Source organism: Hippocampus comes, unplaced genomic scaffold (genome assembly GCF_001891065.2).
Source record: "Hippocampus comes isolate QL1 unplaced genomic scaffold, H_comes_QL1_v1.1 scaffold246, whole genome shotgun sequence".
Taxonomy (NCBI): Eukaryota; Metazoa; Chordata; class Actinopteri; order Syngnathiformes; family Syngnathidae; genus Hippocampus; species Hippocampus comes.
Window position 1 is genome coordinate 27,722 of NW_017806220.1, and position 20,555 is coordinate 48,276.

Consider the following 20,555-nt stretch of genomic DNA (forward strand, 5'->3'; position numbering starts at 1 on the left):
AGGCGGATGCACGTGAGCGCCCACATGCAGGGCCTCGCTCGAAATTCCTGTCTGATCCCCCTGAGGGAGTTTATTTTGCCTGCACAAGGCGAACGTTCTCACACACACACACGCACACACAAAACCGGTTTAGACTGGCCTCCCATTTGAGGGGCTGTGTATTCAAGTAATTGTTACCGATCACACTGGAGCACAGTTGAACTTTTCTTCCAACGTGGCCTGAATTCCAATAGCAGAATACACTGTCCACAGATTAAGACATCCGTTGAGGACTTTTATGGCATAAAACAAAGAAAGTCAAAGGGTTGTGATGTCATGTTATTGCTTTATGGCCTTTCACTGATAACCAACTCATTTTGCACGGGTTCTAACACGTACTGCATTTATATTAAATATATTTAAGACATCGCATACGTCAAAGCAGAGTGGCGCAGCGGAAGCGTGCTGGGCCCATAACCCAGAGGTCGATGGATCGAAACCATCCTCTGCTATTTTATTTTCAGCGTCACAAAATAAATCAAAATCGTTGTTCCGCTTTTATAATTGTGTATTCTGTTTTATCAACAATCAATGCGGGTTTGGGAGCGGAAAACATGCATCGAGATATATGTGGACTTCCCAGTATGTTTGTTGTTGCTCTCTTTGTTCTGTTGTCTAAAACAGGATGAGGCCCCAAACGTTCTTTTTTCCCGTTTGTTTTGAAAAAACGGAGCTTGTAAGGGACTGTTTCTGAAAGAAACGTGAAAATAAATACTTCAGTATTAGTTGGATGAAAGTCTGACAAGCACAATGGTTTGACTTCAAGCCGTTATATTATTGTTTTGAGCGCCCCCTAGGTGGTCTTTGTTACGCCGGACGACCGTCCCTTTTTAGCTCGAGCGAAAACAAGTGGTTTTGTGGTTTACTATATTAACACTATGGAAATTAGATTTTTAATATGATTGCACGTATCACTAATCGATCAATCAAATATATAAAGTGCTGTACATGGATTATATAAAGGAAAATAACAATGTAATCTATAACCAAAAGGAGAATACTGTACTAAAAATATTGCCTCGATTTTAACTTCCTACGTCATCGCGCACGCTTTTACGTAAGCGAAACCCGGAAGTCAGTCGTGGGGCGAAGGGGGAACTGGTGCTCTCTGTCCGAACGTGTTGTTTTGATTTTGTTTCTCGACAAGATCGAACATGTCACGGAAAGAAGAATTTTACCGGTTCTTTAGCGTCACTGACGTACGCACGCACGAGAAAGGACACACGGAGTACAAAGTTATTGGACGGGTCAGTTACGTTCTGCAAAAACTACTTTGTAATCACTCACGATGGTGCCATATTACCTGTTTACACCAAGACTTTAATGATTTTATTACTTCCTGATTTCGATGCAAAGTCATTTTTACGAGTGAGTCAAGTTTTGTTCTTACGTGCAAAGTGTGGCACATAGTCACTTTAGTGTAGAGAACTTGTGATTAATTAATGAGAAGTGCTTTGGAAATTCCTTTGGACACAAAGGGAATTATTATTTGTTCATAGCTTAACATTCGTGACGGTGGCCTTGATCTTGTTTGGCAAATCCAACCTCCTGACTTGCTCACCCGCACTCAAATGTAGCAAATACATGTTCATACTCAACATGAATTTGGTTCTTTTACCATCTAGTTTGTGCCCAAGCCTTGCCCGGAGGATGTGAAGGAGGTGGTCGTGTGGACGAGATACTCTGAGCTGAAGAAGCTTCACACCGAGCTGGCCAACACTCACAAGAACCTGTTCCGAAGAGACGAGGAATTCCCGCCGTTTCCACCAGCGCAAATCTTTGGCAGAGGTGGGCACAGCAGTAAACTTTGCCGGTGCATGACTCCTCATTGGTCAGCGGCCGCGCAACCCGTTCTTCATCAGTCCGTCATTACATCATCAGTACATTATTATTTCAAGTTGACCAAATGTGTCATCAGTCCATCACTCCATCATTGTTATATTAACTGCGCTTCTGTCATTGCTAATTACAGTTCGTCACCACCAATTAAACCTGCATTTGTGTTTCTAGGAAGGTTCGATGAGGCTGTGATTGAGGAGAGGAGGAAGGCTGCGGAAGACATGCTCGTGTTCTCTATGAGCATACCTGCACTCTACAACAGCCCACAGCTCCGAGACTTCTTCAGGGTCAGTGTACACAAACAAAGTAGGGATGTGACAACAAAATAAAAACTTTTTTGGTTTTCCAGCAAGCTCATTGTTTCCAGTAACAGCTGGAGTAAAGGAACAAAACGACGTTTAAATTTTGTCTTATTTGTTAAGGGTAGACGATGAGCGCATGACAAACACGGCCTCTATTTTGTGCTCCTCAGGATGGAGATGTCACGAGACCACATGAGCCCTTCCCTGACTTACCTCCTCCTCTCATCCCCCTCCCCAAGCGGAGAGCCTCAGACTGCGAGCCGGCAGAGGAGGAGGCGGGCAGGGAGGCGCCCCCTTTGCCCCAGGACCTGGGCACCAACCTGGGGATTGACGTGGGAAAGCCAGAATTGGCGACCGAGGCCTACACCGAGATGAGTGAAGCGGGAGGAGACATCTGTGTGGATGCCGAGCTGGATGACAGAGGTACGGTTCATCTTCTGTGCCACCGCGATATTGCAGACTTTTCAGCTCCTTTTTTTAAATGGGTTTTACAGTCCACTGTGGTGAGTATTGTTTGTATGTGTTGATGCTCCATGTGTTAAAGCAGCAGTTGTTTAGAAATACTGTAATAGCATTGCTAATATGCCCCCCCACAATAAATGGGTTTTCACTGTACAACATGTGGGAAGGTTAACAGTTGTTAATAAAATCTTCTCTGTCACCTGTAGTGACTTCTCCAGCCAGAACGCACACATCACAACTCTCTCAGGAGGAGGTAGAGTCACTTTCTGACACAGTGGCGGAAGGGTGCACCTTGCCACCAAATGCGGATGTATGTCCGGTGCTGTCTGACAATGACCTGGCTGTCTTTGATCCCTGTTATAAACAAGGTGAACACGCAACAAGCCTAAAATTGAAATGAGAAAAATCTGGCAGTGACTTAACACTGATTCTTTCTCCTCACTCACTTCTACATCCGTTGCAGACAGATGCAAACCTCGCAGTGACCATTCCGAGTTATTTTTGTTGCCGATAAGCAACCTGGCAGACGAGGCGACGTATTTGAACCGAGCTAGCGCTGAGCTGACGTGTGCCATTTCGAGGGAGGCGGAGGGAGATGCGAGCGCTGCCCTTTCTGGATACAGGACTGTGGTAGACATACTCATGACTGGAGTGAAGGGTGAGAGAACAGAATGTCTTGTCTTATAGTTGTAGATTGGGGGTTGAATCACGGTTCTGGAGCTTCCTTTGTTCAGTTTCCATGAATCCCCCTCAGAAGTCCGTCTCCCCGCCCAAAAAAAAATGTCAGCACGCGCAGCTTTTGGTCTCTTCTTCTGCTGGACCTCTAGAAATTTGACTGTTATAAAGTGTTTGTCACATTAAAGTGACAACAAAGAATGTCACACAAGAAAGAAAGACCGACATTATTTAAATTTAGAAGTAGAAGCGATGGTGTATTGTACACATATGCATGGCACGATGAATGCACAAGCTACTAAATATTACTACTACTAAAGAGCATGCAAATAGTTCTTAAAGTTTGTTCAATTTAAAACGTTACACTGGTGAATATTTGTAAATTATTGATATAATATTGTGCCATCAACAGCACATTTTCACTGTTTGTATTTTTATAGAAGTATTTTATAGAACAAAAGGACTGTTCAGATTTTTGAGACATCACCAAAGCAAAATAAATTTTTTTAGCATCAAAGTTACTGTTGATCAAACATTTCTTTTGCTTCCAAAATGGGTGATTTGGGTGAACCAACCCTTTTCCTACTGCCGCGTACTAAAAAAAAAAATGGAGTAAGGTAGAAACTAAACTTTTTTGTGATTAAAGAATAGAGTCCAATTTTTCATTTGGTAGTTTCTTTGTTTACATGAAAAACAAAATTAATGCTCTAAATTGGCCGACACCCAATAGGTTAAATTAAACATGGCGCTGACAGTTGACTGAATGTCATATCAATGTTTTACTAAATATAAGTCATGCTCCCGATGAAGATGTCATTGTCTATTAGCACCCTCTATTGGTAGAAACGCTGTACTGCAACCAAGGAGTAAATTAAGCGGTTCAGTCAGAAGCTTGACTCAAGAAAGCGCTGCAGCCCATTTCACAGCAATGTCTGACCATATTTGAACTTGGCTGACCCCAAGGTTCCGCTTTTTGTTTTCCACTAAATGGATTTAGAGTTGGTTCTGTTCTGCAAATTAATTTCACAGACGAACAGAATGAAGCGTGTAGTCTCATGTTGTCATGGTTTATCTTTGGTGGCCTTTGTGGGGAAACCCCACTGGGTTTAGCCTTTTGAAATAGACTGTGACGACCACCCTCACCATTTTAGGCTTCAAACTGGCTCCCAGTCGCCTTTCAAATAGATTTTAGAATTCTGCTACTGCGCTATAAATCATTGAATGGTTTGGATTTTTGTTACTTGAAGGAAACGCTCATTGACTATAAACCGAGTAGGGCTCTGAGGTCTGCAGACACGGGTCATTTAGTGGAGCCCAGGTTTCAAAGCAAACATGGTGAAGCTACATTTAGCTGTTATGCCGCACACAAACGGAACAAGTTGCCAACGTAAGCGATGTCAACCTCAAGTTTAAATGATTTCTAAATTCAGATTAAAAACAATGCACTTTTCTCATACCTTTGATTAAGGCCTTTCAAGCATTTTCAAAATTCACTCTATGATGTCTATGATATTTTAGTTAATCTCTTCCCCTGGCTTTTAAATGTCTTTGTTTTAAAAGTTTTGTTGGTAAATGTGTTTGAACCTCATCATGTCTTTTAGGTGTTGCGTGAAGCACGTTGAGTGGCCTCATGTGTGAAATGTGCTCCTATTTAAATAAAGTGGCCTTGTCTTGCCTTGATGTCAAACCTGATTTGAGATTCTCTCAACTGTGAATTCTTGTTTTCAGACGATCCAGATCCAGCGCGAAAGGAGGCTGTCGTCCGAAGGATTGCTCAGTATCTGGAACACGCGGAGAAGCTGCTGGAAGGACGCACCTCGCCCACACATGCGCAGGACCCGTAAGGACCAAACATTGGAGAAAAAAAAATAAACATGCAATAAGAATCTCCAGATTCTCAGGACTGTCACTTTAAAACACTAGCATAGGTGGCCACTGGCTCATTTGGACCAAAATGTATAAAAATATAAACACTCGCAATGGGCACACGGACTCCTTTTCCCATGTTTTCTTGTTGACTATGTGTATGAAGTCATTTGCACTGTTTTCATAATAAATACTGTTTGAAATTGTGTCACAGAGTGCTTCTTTTCAGATGTAATGAGATTTGCAAGGTGAAGTTAGGAGGGTGGGAGAAACGGGTTTTGACGGCTTGTGAGGTAGCAGCGGGAGCAGATCAGAGGCATAGTACAGCCTTCCTGGAGAGAGAAGGATGAGTGGAAGGACAGACAGATGGAGAGCTGACAAAAGCAGAGGAAAGAACGCTCGTACGGGAGCAGCAGATAACGGAGGGGGAAAGGAGGGATGCGATTAGAGGGTAAGCAGAGATCATCCATTTATTGTTGGAAGGGTTGGAAAAAGTGAAACACCCCCCTTGGTCTCTATTCATCTTTTTTTTCCCTGGCACTTTGTTTTGAGCACTATGGAGAGGATGAAGGGATGAAAGTGGGCGATAACGCTGCTCTATCCTGTTACATATCCCTCTACCTCGCTCTCTCTCTCTGCGCCGCTTCACCTGTGTGGAGCGAGAACGTGGACGGACAAAGAGACCGAGGGAGGGAGGGATGGATGGATGGATGGATGGATGAAACGGAGGAATAACATTAGCATGCTGAGAGTGTCAGCACGCTCTTTTTTTTTTCCCTGTCACCATCCCCCTTTCCATCCCTGCCTTTTTCTCCTCACTGGTCACTGCAATTATACCATCAAAACACTCCAGCCTGAGAGCATAATAGCTTATCACCACACGCGTGTGTGTGCGCGTGTTATCACAAGGGATCAAAAGAGGGACGTGTGTGCGCGTTTGTGTATGTGCGCACGCATAATTTAGTGCCATACATGGTGCATTACCTGTGCATGTATGACAGGGAGGGCAGCTGTTATGTGCAACTTTGCAAGCTAATTCATTGTGTGTGTGTGTGTGTGTGTGTCCGTGTAAAAACTGCTTCTCCAACCTTTGACCACACGCACTCGCAGCCACATGGTGAGAGGCCCACTTTCCAATGCGCTGTACATTAGTTTGGTTTTTAGTCACACGCGGAGCAGCCGTTATGACCTACATGCCCGGGTCGCTACCGCGCCAAATACTGACACCTTTGGTTGCCCGCCACACTCTTTGCTTTTTGTTTTTGTTCAATGCCCCCGGCCCCTTCTGCTGCTTCCTCTTTCCCCCTCCATCCAAAACACACACACACACACACACACACACACACACACACACACACACACACGCACACACACACACACACACACTATCCACCACATTCTGTCTGTGGCTGTTCGTTTTCATTCACCTTGCCCTCAGCTATTTCAGTGTAGTTTTGTGCGAGTCTCTCTCACACACACAATCACAGTACAGCGGTGTCTTGAGATCGGAGAGAACCGAATTTTTACTTTAAATTGTGAGCAGGAAAAAAAAAAAGATTTAAGCGTTGTTATGATGGTGGCAGTGAAGTCACTGCACAACAAGTTGCAGGTTGATAGTAAAAAAAAAAAAAAAAATTGAAAAAAGATGTTGATTGACACTCTCAGTTGAGGTTTGCTGTCAAACTAAACATACAACAAAAGAGAATTGTGTTTAAAAAAAAAAAACTTCATTTGTAAGTCCGCTAGCTTAATGCTAACACACAAAACACAGAGGAAGACAGACAGGGTAACAAGTAGCAGCTATGTGTACCACTTAAAAGAATAGAATTATGAACAAACAGTGCAGCAACACAGATAGTCTGACAACATAACAATACTCAGACATATATTCTGAATGCTGTGCTGAAAAAAAAATACTGCAGCTTACTGAGAATTTCTATCAGTCTCCCTCTCCATGTATCCATGTTTGTATTATCCTGCCCCCAGGTGGCCAAGGGGTGCACACTAAGAGGAACAGCCTAATGTCCATCGAAATGAAGCAAAAATTGTGGCTGGCTAACTCTTTACATTGTATTTAGTTCTGCCATTACTGAATGCTTTTATTAAGGTCAAGTATTGTACAGTGCCATTTTTCTTTGTTTAAAAAAAAAACACATTACAGTGTTTTTGTTGTTGTTATTGTTTTGGGAGAATGGAACAGATTAAAGGCATTTACCTTCATTTCAATGGGGAAAGATGATTTGCGCATGTTGAGGTAAGCGCGTGGCCACGGAACGGATTAAACTCGGACCCAGTACTTGTGCTTTTTCTGCTGCCCGTTCTCATGTGTGACATTGGACTCTCATCATGCGTAAGGTTGGATATAAATGCAGGCAACCAGTCAATAAGCGCGACGAGTGCTATTTAGCCACACGAAAGTAATGTGAGGTAATGTGAGGGGCTCAGCTGCAGAAACAAGGTGGTGTTTTTGTGTGTCATCCATCATGCATGTAGGACAAAGCAAATGGTCTAAAGTCCAGGCAGGTAGCAACCACAGAAGCATATGTTGTGGATTGCTTTTAGATAATGGATGAAAAATGACCTTAATCCTGTTTTCTTGCAATTTCCTGCTCCCCTCCCATGTTTCCATCAACCCCATTGCGCTCCCCTGTGAGTAAATCAATGCACATACACTTTATGCCATCTATTGATCCTTTTATACCCCCCCTCCCCTGTTTTTTTTTTTTTTTCAAATTGTTGTTATACTGTACCTCTCACTCTTGGACGCTGTATTCATAAGCTCCGACGAAAGTGGCTGCATGTGCACATGGATGGATGAGAGGGATAGTGTTTGAGTAGCTTACATAATCGGAGACCTGAGAGAAATGACGCACAATTTTAGGCTCCAGGCTGTACTTTTCTGTGAGCCATTTGCGCCTTTTTAGGGGACTGTTTTAGCCATCAATTGCATTTCTCGCGCGCACGCACACACGCTCACAGTGCGCGGTCCTTTGTTATTTAGATCAGATGCAGCCATCATTGACCTTGTTATCTCCTGCCGTCCTCCCTCTGCATGCATCCCCCCCTCCCAATTATTCCTATTAATATTAATTGACTGCCTGCTTCCATGTCAGCCTCATCCACATCCCCATCTCTCTACCCCCCCCCACCCTCTCCAAAGCCCCATAAACTCACCCATAGCCGCGTCCATCTTTTGTTCTCCAGCCTTGGTTCCATGACAACTGAGGGCTTTCGGTGAGTTGCCTGACAGAAGCAGAGGGAGACAATAAACAGGAGACGCTAATGTGAAGGGCAATGACAACATAAATCAGTGGAAGGGAGAGATAATGAAGTGGGGCCAGAGGGGAAAAAAAAGAACTTCAAACTTGCTATTTTTTTTTAACTTTTTGGACTTTTAAGACAAGTAAGTACAAGAGTTGAGTCAGTACCAGATTCGAGTATGCATTCTTCTACTTAAGTATTGTCACCTCTACCTATCTCTTCCTGTTTGTACATCGTTGATGAGGCCAACATGGGCGGGGCAGAGTCATCAAGTGGACATCAGTAGCAGCAGCAGCAGCAGCATTCGAGCATGATGACACACTGTGCCAGCCGGGTACAGATTTGCTTTCCTGAGGGAGGGGAAGAAGTGGATCACTAGTGGGGGCGGTTGAATAATACAAAACAACACGGCCAGAGAGCTGTGGACTCACATGTCCGAGCTCCCCCTTTCCCTTCCTCCTTTCTCCCCCCCTTTTTTTTTTCTACCACCACCATCACCACCATCATCGCGGGTGCCAGCTGAGGACAGTCGACCGAGGAAGAGCGCACGTCAGCGGACACCTGAGCGAAAAGCCTCGGTGAGAGCCCGTTGGAGCGCTGCTGTTTGACAGTAAGTGATTTATTTCCTGCTAGTTTATTTTGCAAGTTTTGCATTCTGCAAGTAAAAAAATAGATATATTTCACACTGCGACATCATCTGTCCAGCTGCCAATCAGTCGGGGGGAGCTCGCGCACAGACACACACACACACACACACACACACACACGCATAAACAAAAATACAGTGTGTCTTTCACTCCCTGCTGGTTTTGGAGCATTTATTTATTTATTTATTTATTTATTTGGTTTCATGATAGTAGATTTCCATTCAAAATTGTAGTCAAGGATGAATGTGAATGCAAAGTCTCATTTGATTAGATCAGATCAAGCAAAGTAAAATTCCGTTGTTTGTCCATAACAGTGTATTGTATCTATCTGTTTAAATTTACCATTCATGCATCGTGAATAATACTCGCCGCTTAAGTGTAATCTCGAGCAACATGGCTTTCATGTCCATTGCTCAGTGTTAATATTTTGGCCAGCTTTGCGACTGGCTTTAAAAAAGCTAATCTGGCCGGCGCATATAAGCGCATTGGCCCGCCTGCCATCTGGGCTGTGTTATAGCCGGGAAGAGAGGGCATTTGAATAATTGATATTTAGCTATTTATAGGGGGATTATTCTCTTAGTGTTTCACCAGGGGACCCGAAATGCTCACTATCAATCCCTACATCCATCCGTCCGTCCGTTCGTCCGTCCGTCCATCCGTCCATCCATCTCTGTGTGCGGTGAGTGTATCCATCTGAAGTGGATTAAGGGTGTTATCAAAGCTAAGTCGGACTATACTGATCACACACACACACACACACACACACACACACACACACACACACACACACACACACACACACACACACCCACACACACACACACACACAGGATGGTTCACCCAGCAGAGGGTCGCATACACACGTACGTGGTGTTCTGAGTCCATCTCACTCCCAAAGGACCACTGACCATTGTTAGCCCTCTCACAAGCCTCTCATGCCCCACTACTGTGTGAATCATCCTGTGTGTGTGTGTGTGTGTGTGTGTGTGTGTGTGTGTGTGTGTGTGTGTGTGTGTCACGGTAAACACTCTGATCAAACAGTGCTTAACAAGCTGTCTGAACTGATAAGAGGGAGAGGAGGGAGTGGGAGGTGTACAGAGGAAGGAAGGAGGGAACATTTGGCGATGATGAGAAGAGTGAAATGTCACAATTAAACATCCACCTGACTCTTCTCCTCACTATGCATTTTGGGGCCAATTCTCCAATTCTAACCTTTGTTCCATGGATATCGAATTTGTCAATAGTCTTCAAAAAGAGTCTTCAAGCTGTTTACGTGCTAAGAATTCCACCATGTGTAACTTAAAACTTCCACAGAGCTTAGCCGTTAAATCCGCTGTCTTTATGCTAATGCTTGATAGCATCTATTTTGCGGTGCTTTAACGGAAGCCAGTGACACAGGTGGACAGACAATATACTCACAGTCATATATTCTTTATCTTCAGACAAGAGTAACTAATATTAGTGCCGTGCTGATGAGCTGAGAGGAGTTGAGACGGCTGAACAGTATAGTTCCCCATATGTCTTATCCTGCCGCTAGGTGGCCAAGGCGGGCACACCAAAAACAGCAGCATCGTGGCCATTCAATTGATGCAGTGTGACCAAAACTGATTTTGTGATGTTACGAGATAAATGTGGCTGGTGAACTCCAGACGGTTAAAGTGGCAGTTGGGTGCTGCTATAGCAGATTCTTGTTTCACACTGATGGTTTCTGTGCTACCAGCCACTGAGACTTACAAGAATGGCTTACACCTCACGATTTTCACAGTCTCAGACTAAATTTTGAAACTCAGAAGGAAGTTTGACAGTCTTCTCATGAGGTACCTTCAGTCAAAAACAGGTCGCCCCAAAAACCAAACAATCCTAATTTACATTCTGAAACTCTTCCCCCAGTGATGGACTCCCCCTCAGACCTCTTCGATGATTCCAACCCGCAAGTCCACCCATTTGCCCCCCAACTCCTGTCGGCAGAAGTGCTCGGAGGGCTTCCAGGTGGCGGCCGGCCTCCTCCGACCGCCTTCAGACCACTCGGCTTCCCCCTCATCCAGCAGCACCTCAGCCAGTCCTGCAGAACCCCTCGCGGCCCGCCAAGCGCACACCTGGCCGTGGAGCGAGAAGAGCCAGAGGGCCAGGAGGGCTTGTCGACTGACGACGAGGGTAAGAAGCGAGCGGGACCCCAATGGGGTCAGGACTTGGCGAGGTTGAAGAGGATGAAGCTGGAGGAGGGCGGCACGAGGCGTGGTGGGGGAGGGAGGGAGCTGAGGAGGAGGAGGAGAGCGGAGCTGAAGGAGCAGCTGGAGGAGGCCAGGGAAAGACTGCAAGCCCTGCAGGAGAAAGTGCTGAGGGCCTTTGGGGAGAGCAACACCGACGAAGAGGAGGGGAAAAGGAATGGAAATGGAAAGGATGCGGAGGATGAGGTCATAGCCGAGCGGATGTTTGACGACGACGAGGAACTCGATGGAGGTGCTGCGGAAAACGAGCCCCTCTGTCTTATCGCCCCTTTTTATAGCTTCAAGGAAAGGGAAGAGAAGCAAAAAGACGGCGCGAGGACGCAGCGAGGACGAGGTGAAGGTGCGATGGAGGGAGTGGGCCTGTGGTTGGACTGGGATGGAGGGATAAAAGATGAGGACGATGAGGGGGGGCACAAGTTCGCCCAGGCTTTGAAGCTGGAGCTCGGCAGCGCCGTGGCAAGAGTCATCGACCGCGTCCTTCGGCTCTACACCGACACGTCCTGTCCCCAAGCCGGCGTGGAAGACAGAGAGGCGAGAGTGGAGGAAGAGTTCAGAGGTCACGAGGAGAGGCCAGGTGGGAATGATGGAGACAGAGAAAGACCGCTTCAAACCATGAACAGCCTGCCTCCCCATGGCACCCAGACCACAGATTTGGCCTTGCCACTGGTGGCGCAAAAGTCACCCGACCTCCCGAAGGCACGCCCCTTTCTCAGCCCGCCTCTGCCAAGTCACCCCGACCTTTCGCTGCATCTCCCTCGACCTCCCCTGCTCTTAGCCCCGGTGCCCCAACCCAAGGAGCCCACCTCTGCCCATCCGCCCTCATCTTCCTCCTCATCCTCCTCTTCCTCGTCCTTCCCCGCCCCTCCTCTGGCCCTCCCGCTGCTCCACTACTCCATGCAGCAGCTTTTCTCCCGCTCGCTCCACCACCCGCAGATGCCCCCTCTTCCCCCGTCGTCGCGCAAGGATTTCCTCAACTCCGACCCCTTCCTGGAGTTCCCCACACACCCTTCCTTTCCCCCGCTGCCCCTACTCGGTCATTTGGGACCTTCCCTCATGCGCCACGCTCACGGCGGCAGAGAGAGGGGAGTGAGGGGAGGTGGGATGATGGACGGAGGAGAGCTTTACCTGAGCTCAGGAGGAATATCCTTTTGTATAGAAAAACTCAGTAGGATTGTCTTTTATACTTTTATACTAGGGATGGGCGAGTGAATGGGGATGGTCTGGGTCACGGTATCGGGCCCATACTGGCTTTATCCTAAGGTATCGGATATGTGTGGAGGCTGATGATACCAGCTAACGATATTTAAAGCAAAATGTCAAAAAAAAAAAAAAATCTGATTTCCCCAGCTGCAGTTGCCGCTGTAATGCGGCAGTTTGACACATTGGCGAATCATCATCTGCGTTAGAGTACAGCAACTTCTGCAAAAAGTAGTGAAACATTTAACAGTTGTACGTGTGTAGTCACAATAGAGAAGGTCACATTAAGTTCACCTGTAAAAGTTTGAATGCATTTTAGGCTCATCCTGAAATTTCACCCATAAGCCAAATATCGCTAACTTTTTGTGAGTCATGTACTGTATGTATCGTTGGAAAACACTTGGTATCATACCTCATATTGCAGTCATATACCGTTGCATACCAACAACACCCAAGTCAGACAAAAATCTGTTAAAACAAAATGAGTCCGCAGTCACTTCACCTTCGTGGCTGACCCGTTCCTCCTGCACCAAAGCATTACAGCGATCCATTTCCAACAAAATAGAATTAGTCAAATGGAGCTGACCTGACTATTTGCACTTATTGTCCACTTATTCAGACTTTTAATCTTGAGGCAACATGATGCTGCATGGCTCCCACAGAGTGATGCAAGAGGCGGAGTTTTACGACACTTTGAGAGAGTTTATAGATTTGTTTTCAATCAATAACAATGCGTAAAAATATATATAAAATATATATGATGTGATCGAGAGCCAGCGCTCTGGCCCTGTGCGGAGGAATTTGAAATCTGAAACAGTCCCGTTGCTTATATAGTTGAATTTTCAAAGGTCAGCACGAATGATTCTGAAGCAAGTGGGCAGATTAGATTGACATGGCAACACACGGATGCTGAAATCCAATTGGACAAAAGTAGACTGAACTGACCAGCAAATTCTCCTTAACTAGCCTCATGTATACACTCAGGAGGGTTTGTCTCCTTGCCACCTGAAGAAAGCCAAACTCATGTTCTTCTACGCTCGCTATCCCAGCTCCAATACTCTCAAGACATACTTCCCTGATGTCAAGGTGTGTGTGTGTGTGTGTGTGTGTGTGTGTGTGTGTGTGTGTGTGTGTGCGCACGCACGCGCAGCAGTTATTTTCATGTCACAGGTGGCAACGGTACTCGCACTCTGCAGTCCAGCAATTATGTAGAAAAAAAATTGTTCAGCTAGCTTGCTATGCCTACATCCCTTCAGGTAGTCCAATGGTGTGGCTTCATTAGAGTGCCTCATTGTCTGCTCTGAGTGCACACATTACACTGAGAGAAGTAAAAAAAAAAAAAAGAAGTGAGTTTTGTTTTGTTTTTGACAACACAGACAGCACGTGGACATGGCTTCAGGCTGGCATGGCTGATTTAGAATGCCTCGTTGCCGCGACATGGAAAGCCCAATGTCGAGGGGATATATTGTATATTCACGCCGTATATTTTCGCAGCTGAAACGTGACGTCTGTGTCAGCATAAAAAAGATGCTAGACAAATTAGCATCCATTTTTCCAGGTCATATAAGTAGCATTTGATTGACAGTCGAGTGCAGGCGTGTTTTCAGCGGACACACCCAAGCCCAGTGTGGAGAGAACGGCGTGACTTTCATGATTTTGAAGCCACATAGGAAAGACTTGCAAATTGGGCAAGGTTATTAACAACACTCTTCTCTGTGGTGTGTCAAATTTACAAGACGTACTGTAAGTATTTTCACTTTACAGGAACTTTAGGTACAGTAAGGAAGTAATCATACTTGGTCACTTCCCTCCACTGGTGTTTCTATGTGTTGTCTGTCCAGTTTAACCGCTGCGTGACCTCCCAGATGATTAAGTGGTTCAGCAACTTCAGAGAGTTCTTCTATATCCAGATGGAGCGATTTGCTCGGCAGGCTGTCCGTGAGGCTCTAACCCGGTCAGTTTTTTTTCTTTTTTTTTCCACTGTGTACTGTTCAAATGTGATGCTACTGACATGAATTGAAATGCTTATTTTGGGTCCGTATGTGTGATGCAGGGATAGTGCACCTCGCTTGGGCAGAGAGAGTCAGCTGCGAGTGGGCCGGGATACAGAACTTTACCGCATACTCAACATGCACTACAATAAAAGTAACATCTACCAGGTAGATCTTTAACTTGGATGTTTTAATGTCACGGGAAGGTTCAGCCGCTCATGTTTCTAGATGGGATAACAACACGATTATTTAACTCACCTTTCTCTCTTGCTATTTCCAGGTCCCGGAAAGGTTTATCGAAGTGTCTGAGGTGGCCCTGAGGGAGTTTCACTCAGCCATTTGGACAGGCAGAGACACCGACCCGTGCTGGAAGAAAGGAATATACAAAATTATCTGTAAGCTTGACAGTAGCGTACCAGATGCCTTCAGACTGCCTGGTTGTCCAGTCGGCTAATTATAATCAAGGTTTTTGGTTTTTTTTTTTTCTAAATACTGCAATGCCTTGAGATATGAGTAAGACTCGTCATAAGTTATTTCAAGGCATGAGTCAAACTGCCTTCACAACAAGCAAAAGGTTGGCAGATAGTGATCGATTACATACCAATTCTCTCAGGCAAATTACTGCAGCTTACTGAGGAGTTGTGACCATCTTCATTGATGTCTGTATGATACTGCCCCCAGGTGGCCAAGGCGCAGACACACGACAGGGCGCTGCACAATTGCAGTAAATTAATAATCATGATGCACAAACTGTTCAATTCCGGTTGATTGTGTTTTACAATATGTTTTTAATAAAATACAATCTTTCGTAATGTATTTTTTTTGAAAGGCTGGAGAGAATTAATGACATTCCCATTCATTTCAATGGGGAAAGGCGATTTAATTCAACTCTTATCTCAAGGCACCACTGTATGAACATACATGCATGATTAAATGTGTTCCTTCAGACATATAAGACGAGTTTCAACTCTACATTTGAAGTTTAAAACCATACAGGTTTCCGACATGCTGTTTACACACACTTTCGTCCAGTCTCTGTTTTTATTTTTTTTTTCCTCAATCTTTGTATGTATTGTATTTTGTAAAACATTTAGAAACTATTGGAGCAAGATGAGGGAAATGAATTAGAGTGGATTGATAATCAAAATGTCTGTTCACTGGAACAATATATTTTAAATGGTGTAAAAAAAATGAAACAAAGTCTAAGTGGGCTCGGCCTGCCGCTATTTGGGTTGTGGCTCCTCAATTTGTTTTTGTGAGACTTTATTTGTGGCGTATCTTCAAGTGCATGTGTATAATATTTGCGTTTTGAATTGTAACCTGTTGCTTTCTGTTCCAAATGTACAGTGAGCCTATTCTTGAAATCTGTGCCTCATTCAAACACACTTGTGAAATTGGATGTTTAATATGAGCAACAAATTAAAAAAAAAAAAGTCAGGCGTGTGAGTGTGTTAGACATTTTCTTGATGCGTTTGGACACAAGCATGCAACATGTTATCTGGAAAAAAAAACACATTTCACACAGAGTCATCAGATCCATTCAAAGCACGATGACCATTCTCTCTAAATTAGAACATCAAAGATGAAGAATTTGTGGATGAGTTTTCTCCTCCTGACCCCAAAGATAAACAGTAATTAATGATGGAGCAAATTCCCAGGTTGGCATATGACAGCTCTTGTTTGAGATTCCACACATTGACATCACCTCAATCTGATTCGCAACGCTTGAAAGCAGTTTGCAACCCAGAGCTAATCTGTGTGTATGACAAGCAGTGTTCAAGTGTGTCAAGCAAGTCAGTCTGACGAATTGTTTGCATTTTTCACACATTTGTACCATGGGAGGGAAGGGAGAATGATTCAGAGAGAAGTTTGTCTCACAACGTGACCAACATCTGAGCGAATTTCAGTCAATTTAAACTGAAGGAGGACATTTACTCTGTCAATCCCACCAACCTGGACATAACTGAAAAGGTCTGTACACTCTTCTTTAGGCAGCAAGTCTTCCCAAATAGTTGCTCTGATTAGTTGTTTTACTCTCTCTCTCTCAAAGTCAGCTGGGTCGGGTCCAAGGACTTAGCCATTACCCTAGGGAGGATAAGTGGTGAAAACTAATAGATGGATGAAAATACATTTAGTAGCTCACAATATACTTTTGCAAAGAGGTGGTATGTTGTTTTTTTTTTTGCCTGTGTGACAGAGAAAATTATGTTGTGTTGTCTAGTGGGAAAATATATGCGTTTTCTGCGGTTGAATCATTTTCTTGTGGATTACAAGAAGGTAAATCTGTTGCTATGTCCTTTTTTGAGGATAAAACTTGAAATGTTGATGTTTGTTGTAGTACTTAGACTGACCTGTGGAAGGCGGCGGGAGCTTCGAGACAGACGGAAGACGTAAACGAAGACCAAACGGAAGAAGCTTTGCAAACTTTAGCGTATGTGGTAGATACATAATGGTTGTAAACGGGGGAAACGGTTGTAAACCCTTCAGGGCTCCTTTATAGGCTTTATTCTGGATAATTTAATCATTCTTTACTTCTCAGCCACCGTATAAGATTTTATTTTAGTTTGGTTTATTACAGTGGGCAAGTGAAATTTTAAAAAGCTTTTGAACACTAGTCGGGCGCACAGCCAATACGTCAGAGTTGTCGCATAATTATGATGCAACAAAACGTGATCATAAAATATTGAACAAAAAAAATAAATTGTACTAACAAGATTTTTTACTTGAATGTGTGCGTGTTGTACAATCTGTGTTTACTTGGGGACAAAAAGCAAACGAAGCACTTTATATTAATTCAATGCCCCCTTTAAATTTGTAAAGTCAGAGTAGTTTAGGACATAAACAAACGAGCACTACCGTAAAGCTTTTATTTTGATGCAATTTACCGGATGTTTCCCACTTCAATCACACTGTCTTCACAGCCGCAGAGGACAAGAATCTGGCAGTTGCGTTTTGATGATGGCGCTCCCCGGTTTGTTGCTGCTGGAGCTGGTCCTGTACGCCTGCTGCTTCGTCTGCGGAATTGTCACCGCCGCCTCCCTCACCGTCGTCCAGGTGACTTGACAGACCGATCAACAAGCCTTTTACAACTTTAAATGTGCATTCTCACTACCCCCTTCCGGGTAAAAGTTACCTTGATCGAAAGTTCTGAGAAAACCCCCCCAAACCAGCCAAGGTATCGTAAATTTTCTTCTCACCCCGTCGCATTTATTTTTCAAGATTGAGCGTCATAACAACAGTCATGGGTTCAGATCCAACCATGTGACCACAGGGTCCTCGTGGCCCATTATGCTGGACCGTGCAACATCCCACCAGCAGAAAACATTCAGATGCTGCCGTTTCTCCCCAAATAATAAAATTACAGGCCCACAGGAAGGCGCAAAAAATTCGAAACAGATCTCAATGTAGTAGTAATAATAATGACATAATAATACATTTAATTTCGAAAGCGCTTTTCATCGTATTCAAAGACACTTTACAAGAGTTTAAAACACGAGATAAAAATGCACACTTTAAAGCCAAGTATACATGATTTAAAATCAACACATTTAGAAGAAGAAAAACAAAGCAGAAATGGGTAAAATAGATTAAAAGGTGTTGAAAGCATTGCGGAACAGGTGAGTTTTAAGAGATGATTTGAAGGATTGAAGGTCAGTACAGTTGCGAATGTGTTGTAATCGAGAGTTCCAGAGGGTGGGGGCAGCGACAGATAAGGCAAACAAATTTAATCTCAAATCGCACACCTGAAAAGTGCTTTGTCAAACGTCATGATCACATAATGATTGAAAAAAAAATGCAGTGTAGCCCCAGAAGCTAACCAATTTCGGATGATAAAAAATATATATATATATTTTTTCTCAAAACAAATTAGGACAAAATCATGTTCTAAAGGTTAAAAAAACAGTACAAAAAAGCTAACAAAGGGGGAGAAGATGACATCACATAAAAAGTAAAGGAATCCAATGGATTGATGCAAAAAAGTTATATGATGTCATCCAACCAATTAGGACCACACTAACCACACAAATATTCCAAATGGAAAAAAATTGTTCTACTTGGACCTTTACACTTGAAGCTCGAAACATAAGTCTGTACTTTAGATGAAATACCAGGTGTGCCAAATAAATGTTTACAACGGGTGTCCAAACTTTTTTGTTTGAGGGCTGCATACAGAGAAAAGGAAGGATGAAAGAGCCACTTTAAAAGTGGACAACTTTCTGAAACTCACTAAAATCAGTCAAGAAAGCAAATATATATTGTTTGTATTGTCTAGTTAATTTCTTTCTCTGAAAGGCATTAAGGCAAATTGGAGTAAGGTGACCATTTTTCAGTTACTTGAGGATCCTTAACGTGACGTTTTTATAAATCGGCCACAGAGCACAAAGTGGAAGAAAATATTTTTGCCTCTAAAACTGAATTATCTTTATTCACTACAGTGTTTTGAAGATTGGGTTATTCTTTATTAATGGTTTATTTGTATCTTTGAATATAGCTGGAAAATTCTAAAACCACACCCTCCCTTCTCACTCTGCCCGCACCTTCACCTTTTTTTTTAAACTAACCTTGTGGCCCATGTCAAATGTTATTTTTAGTATCATCTATTTGGTTTACAAACTCCTCCAGGGTAATTTTGGAGGCTTGTGCATGCTCTATGGACTTGTGAGCTACAATGCAACAGAAAGCACCATTGGGGTTCAGGTGTCCAGCTCCGCCTCCGTGTGCTACTTTGTCTCGGCCATATCGATCATGGTGGCTGTGCTCTGCTTCTCGCTGTCTCTCTACTGGTTATATGCCATCTTCATCGACGGTGACGTTCACAGGTAATGAAAAAAACCCTCATATGTACGTGTGTGTATACGTGTGTATGCATGTGTCTCGATAGAGGGTTACGACCGATGAACCGCGATATAGCGGGGGTACCACTGTCCACATATCTGTCTGTGAACGCAGGGAGCACGTGTGGATGAATGCGGCGATGGTCATGTGCGGCGTCTTCCTCTTCTTCCTGCTCATCTCAGGCTGCGTGCTCAAGATCGGACGAGATGTGCTTTGCAACTCGGTGATGCGCGGCGTTCCCAACATCACCAGGTAGTCTGCACGCTGACATTTTACCAAGGGATATTACAGATGAATAATATATTTCTGTCGGATGCATGTGAAGCTGCGAGGGAGCCCAGACTAAGAAATGGGTCAATCCGATCGAAGGAGACAACTTCTACAGCGGCCTACAGAAAGCCGAGGTCAGCGTGACGTTCACTCCGTTATTGTAATTGCATCACGGCTCCCTGCCAATCGGCTGTCCGCTTCCTCTTAAAGACGGCCGTGTGGGTCAACTTCTTCTTTTGGCTCCTCATCGGCGTGCTGGTCATCATTCAGAGGCGCCAGAACTCGCAGTCCAAGGTGATCACGGGAGGTCTGAGCGGGCCAACCGGCGGGCTCTTCGGTGAGGCTGGGGTGACGGCCGCCGAGACAGAGCCCTTTTTCAACCGCCCTGCAAGGCCTCAGTGATGCAGCTATGAACACGCACGTTTTTTTTTTTTTGTAATGACTGTTTGTATGCACTTAAACCCACACCTATTGGCTACGCAAGTGCTTTTAATGTATTTGATGAGTCTGGCAAATGATGTTTTGAACATAATCACTGTAAAATGTCAAATCTACAGGTATGTCCTTTGACCTTCTGTTTCATTTCATTGAGTAAATTTTCAACTCACAACGCACTCTTTTATTTTGACATCAAACCATGTTAGGAATCTTTCTCGACATTAGTTGCCAGATGGAAAATGACATTTGTCTCCTTTTGACTGTCCAGAGGTTTGGGCGTTGCTGGTTTGCAATCAGTTGTGTCATCAACATTCCATGAGAGTATTTTGAGTGTAGAGGATTTCTAAAACCATTTTTACCTCGCTGGCCATATGAGCAGTTTTGACTTGGGAGTGCAAAAATGAGATACTAGCGCTGCATGGTGGCATCGACTAACCTCACTTTGCAAGCAGCAATTTAGAGAGTAAATATTCTCAATGAAGAGACTACAAGTTGTTTATCGCC

At 44.1% G+C, this 20,555-nt stretch overlaps 3 protein-coding genes, 1 long non-coding RNA gene and 1 other non-coding gene across 6 annotated transcripts; 4 read left to right on the forward strand and 1 right to left on the reverse strand.

Annotated features, from left to right (window-relative positions):
- The first annotated feature begins 419 nt into the window (after positions 1–419).
- On the forward strand, positions 420–491 carry trnam-cau (transfer RNA methionine (anticodon CAU)). Its single transcript has one exon. It is a non-coding gene; the product is annotated as a tRNA-Met (tRNA).
- A 603-nt stretch (positions 492–1,094) lies between these two features.
- snx15 (sorting nexin 15) lies at positions 1,095–5,389 on the forward strand. Of its 2 annotated transcripts, none has more exons than XM_019856130.1 (7): positions 1,095–1,286; positions 1,665–1,827; positions 2,050–2,165; positions 2,351–2,603; positions 2,849–3,010; positions 3,106–3,300; positions 5,046–5,389. In XM_019856130.1, exons 1-7 carry the CDS (start codon positions 1,194–1,196, stop codon positions 5,159–5,161), a joined length of 1,098 nt encoding a protein of 365 aa, XP_019711689.1. In that variant the 5' UTR covers positions 1,095–1,193; the 3' UTR covers positions 5,162–5,389. The 2 variants fall into 2 exon arrangements, with proteins under 2 accessions (XP_019711689.1, XP_019711690.1); XM_019856131.1 differs by lacking the exon at positions 1,095–1,286 and adding an exon at positions 1,309–1,407.
- Positions 5,390–6,917: 1,528 nt separating this feature from the next.
- Positions 6,918–16,928, reverse strand: LOC109507017 (uncharacterized). The gene is made up of 4 exons (XR_002166395.1): positions 16,859–16,928; positions 14,766–14,873; positions 8,657–8,794; positions 6,918–8,426 (listed from the first exon to the last, which is right to left on the reverse strand). It is a non-coding gene; the product is annotated as an uncharacterized LOC109507017 (long non-coding RNA).
- On the forward strand, positions 8,791–15,294 carry prox3 (prospero homeobox 3). Its single transcript, XM_019856125.1, has 6 exons — positions 8,791–9,054; positions 10,982–12,459; positions 13,495–13,602; positions 14,358–14,470; positions 14,570–14,675; positions 14,788–15,294. Coding segments are annotated over exons 1-6 (1,980 nt in total). The 5' UTR covers positions 8,791–9,053; the 3' UTR covers positions 14,962–15,294.
- On the forward strand, positions 16,851–20,223 carry tmem179ba (transmembrane protein 179Ba). The gene is made up of 6 exons (XM_019856132.1): positions 16,851–16,938; positions 17,429–17,561; positions 19,131–19,327; positions 19,458–19,595; positions 19,669–19,747; positions 19,824–20,223. Exons 2-6 carry the CDS (start codon positions 17,463–17,465, stop codon positions 20,013–20,015), a joined length of 705 nt encoding a protein of 234 aa, XP_019711691.1. The 5' UTR covers positions 16,851–16,938; positions 17,429–17,462; the 3' UTR covers positions 20,016–20,223.
- The last annotated feature ends 332 nt before the right edge of the window (positions 20,224–20,555 follow it).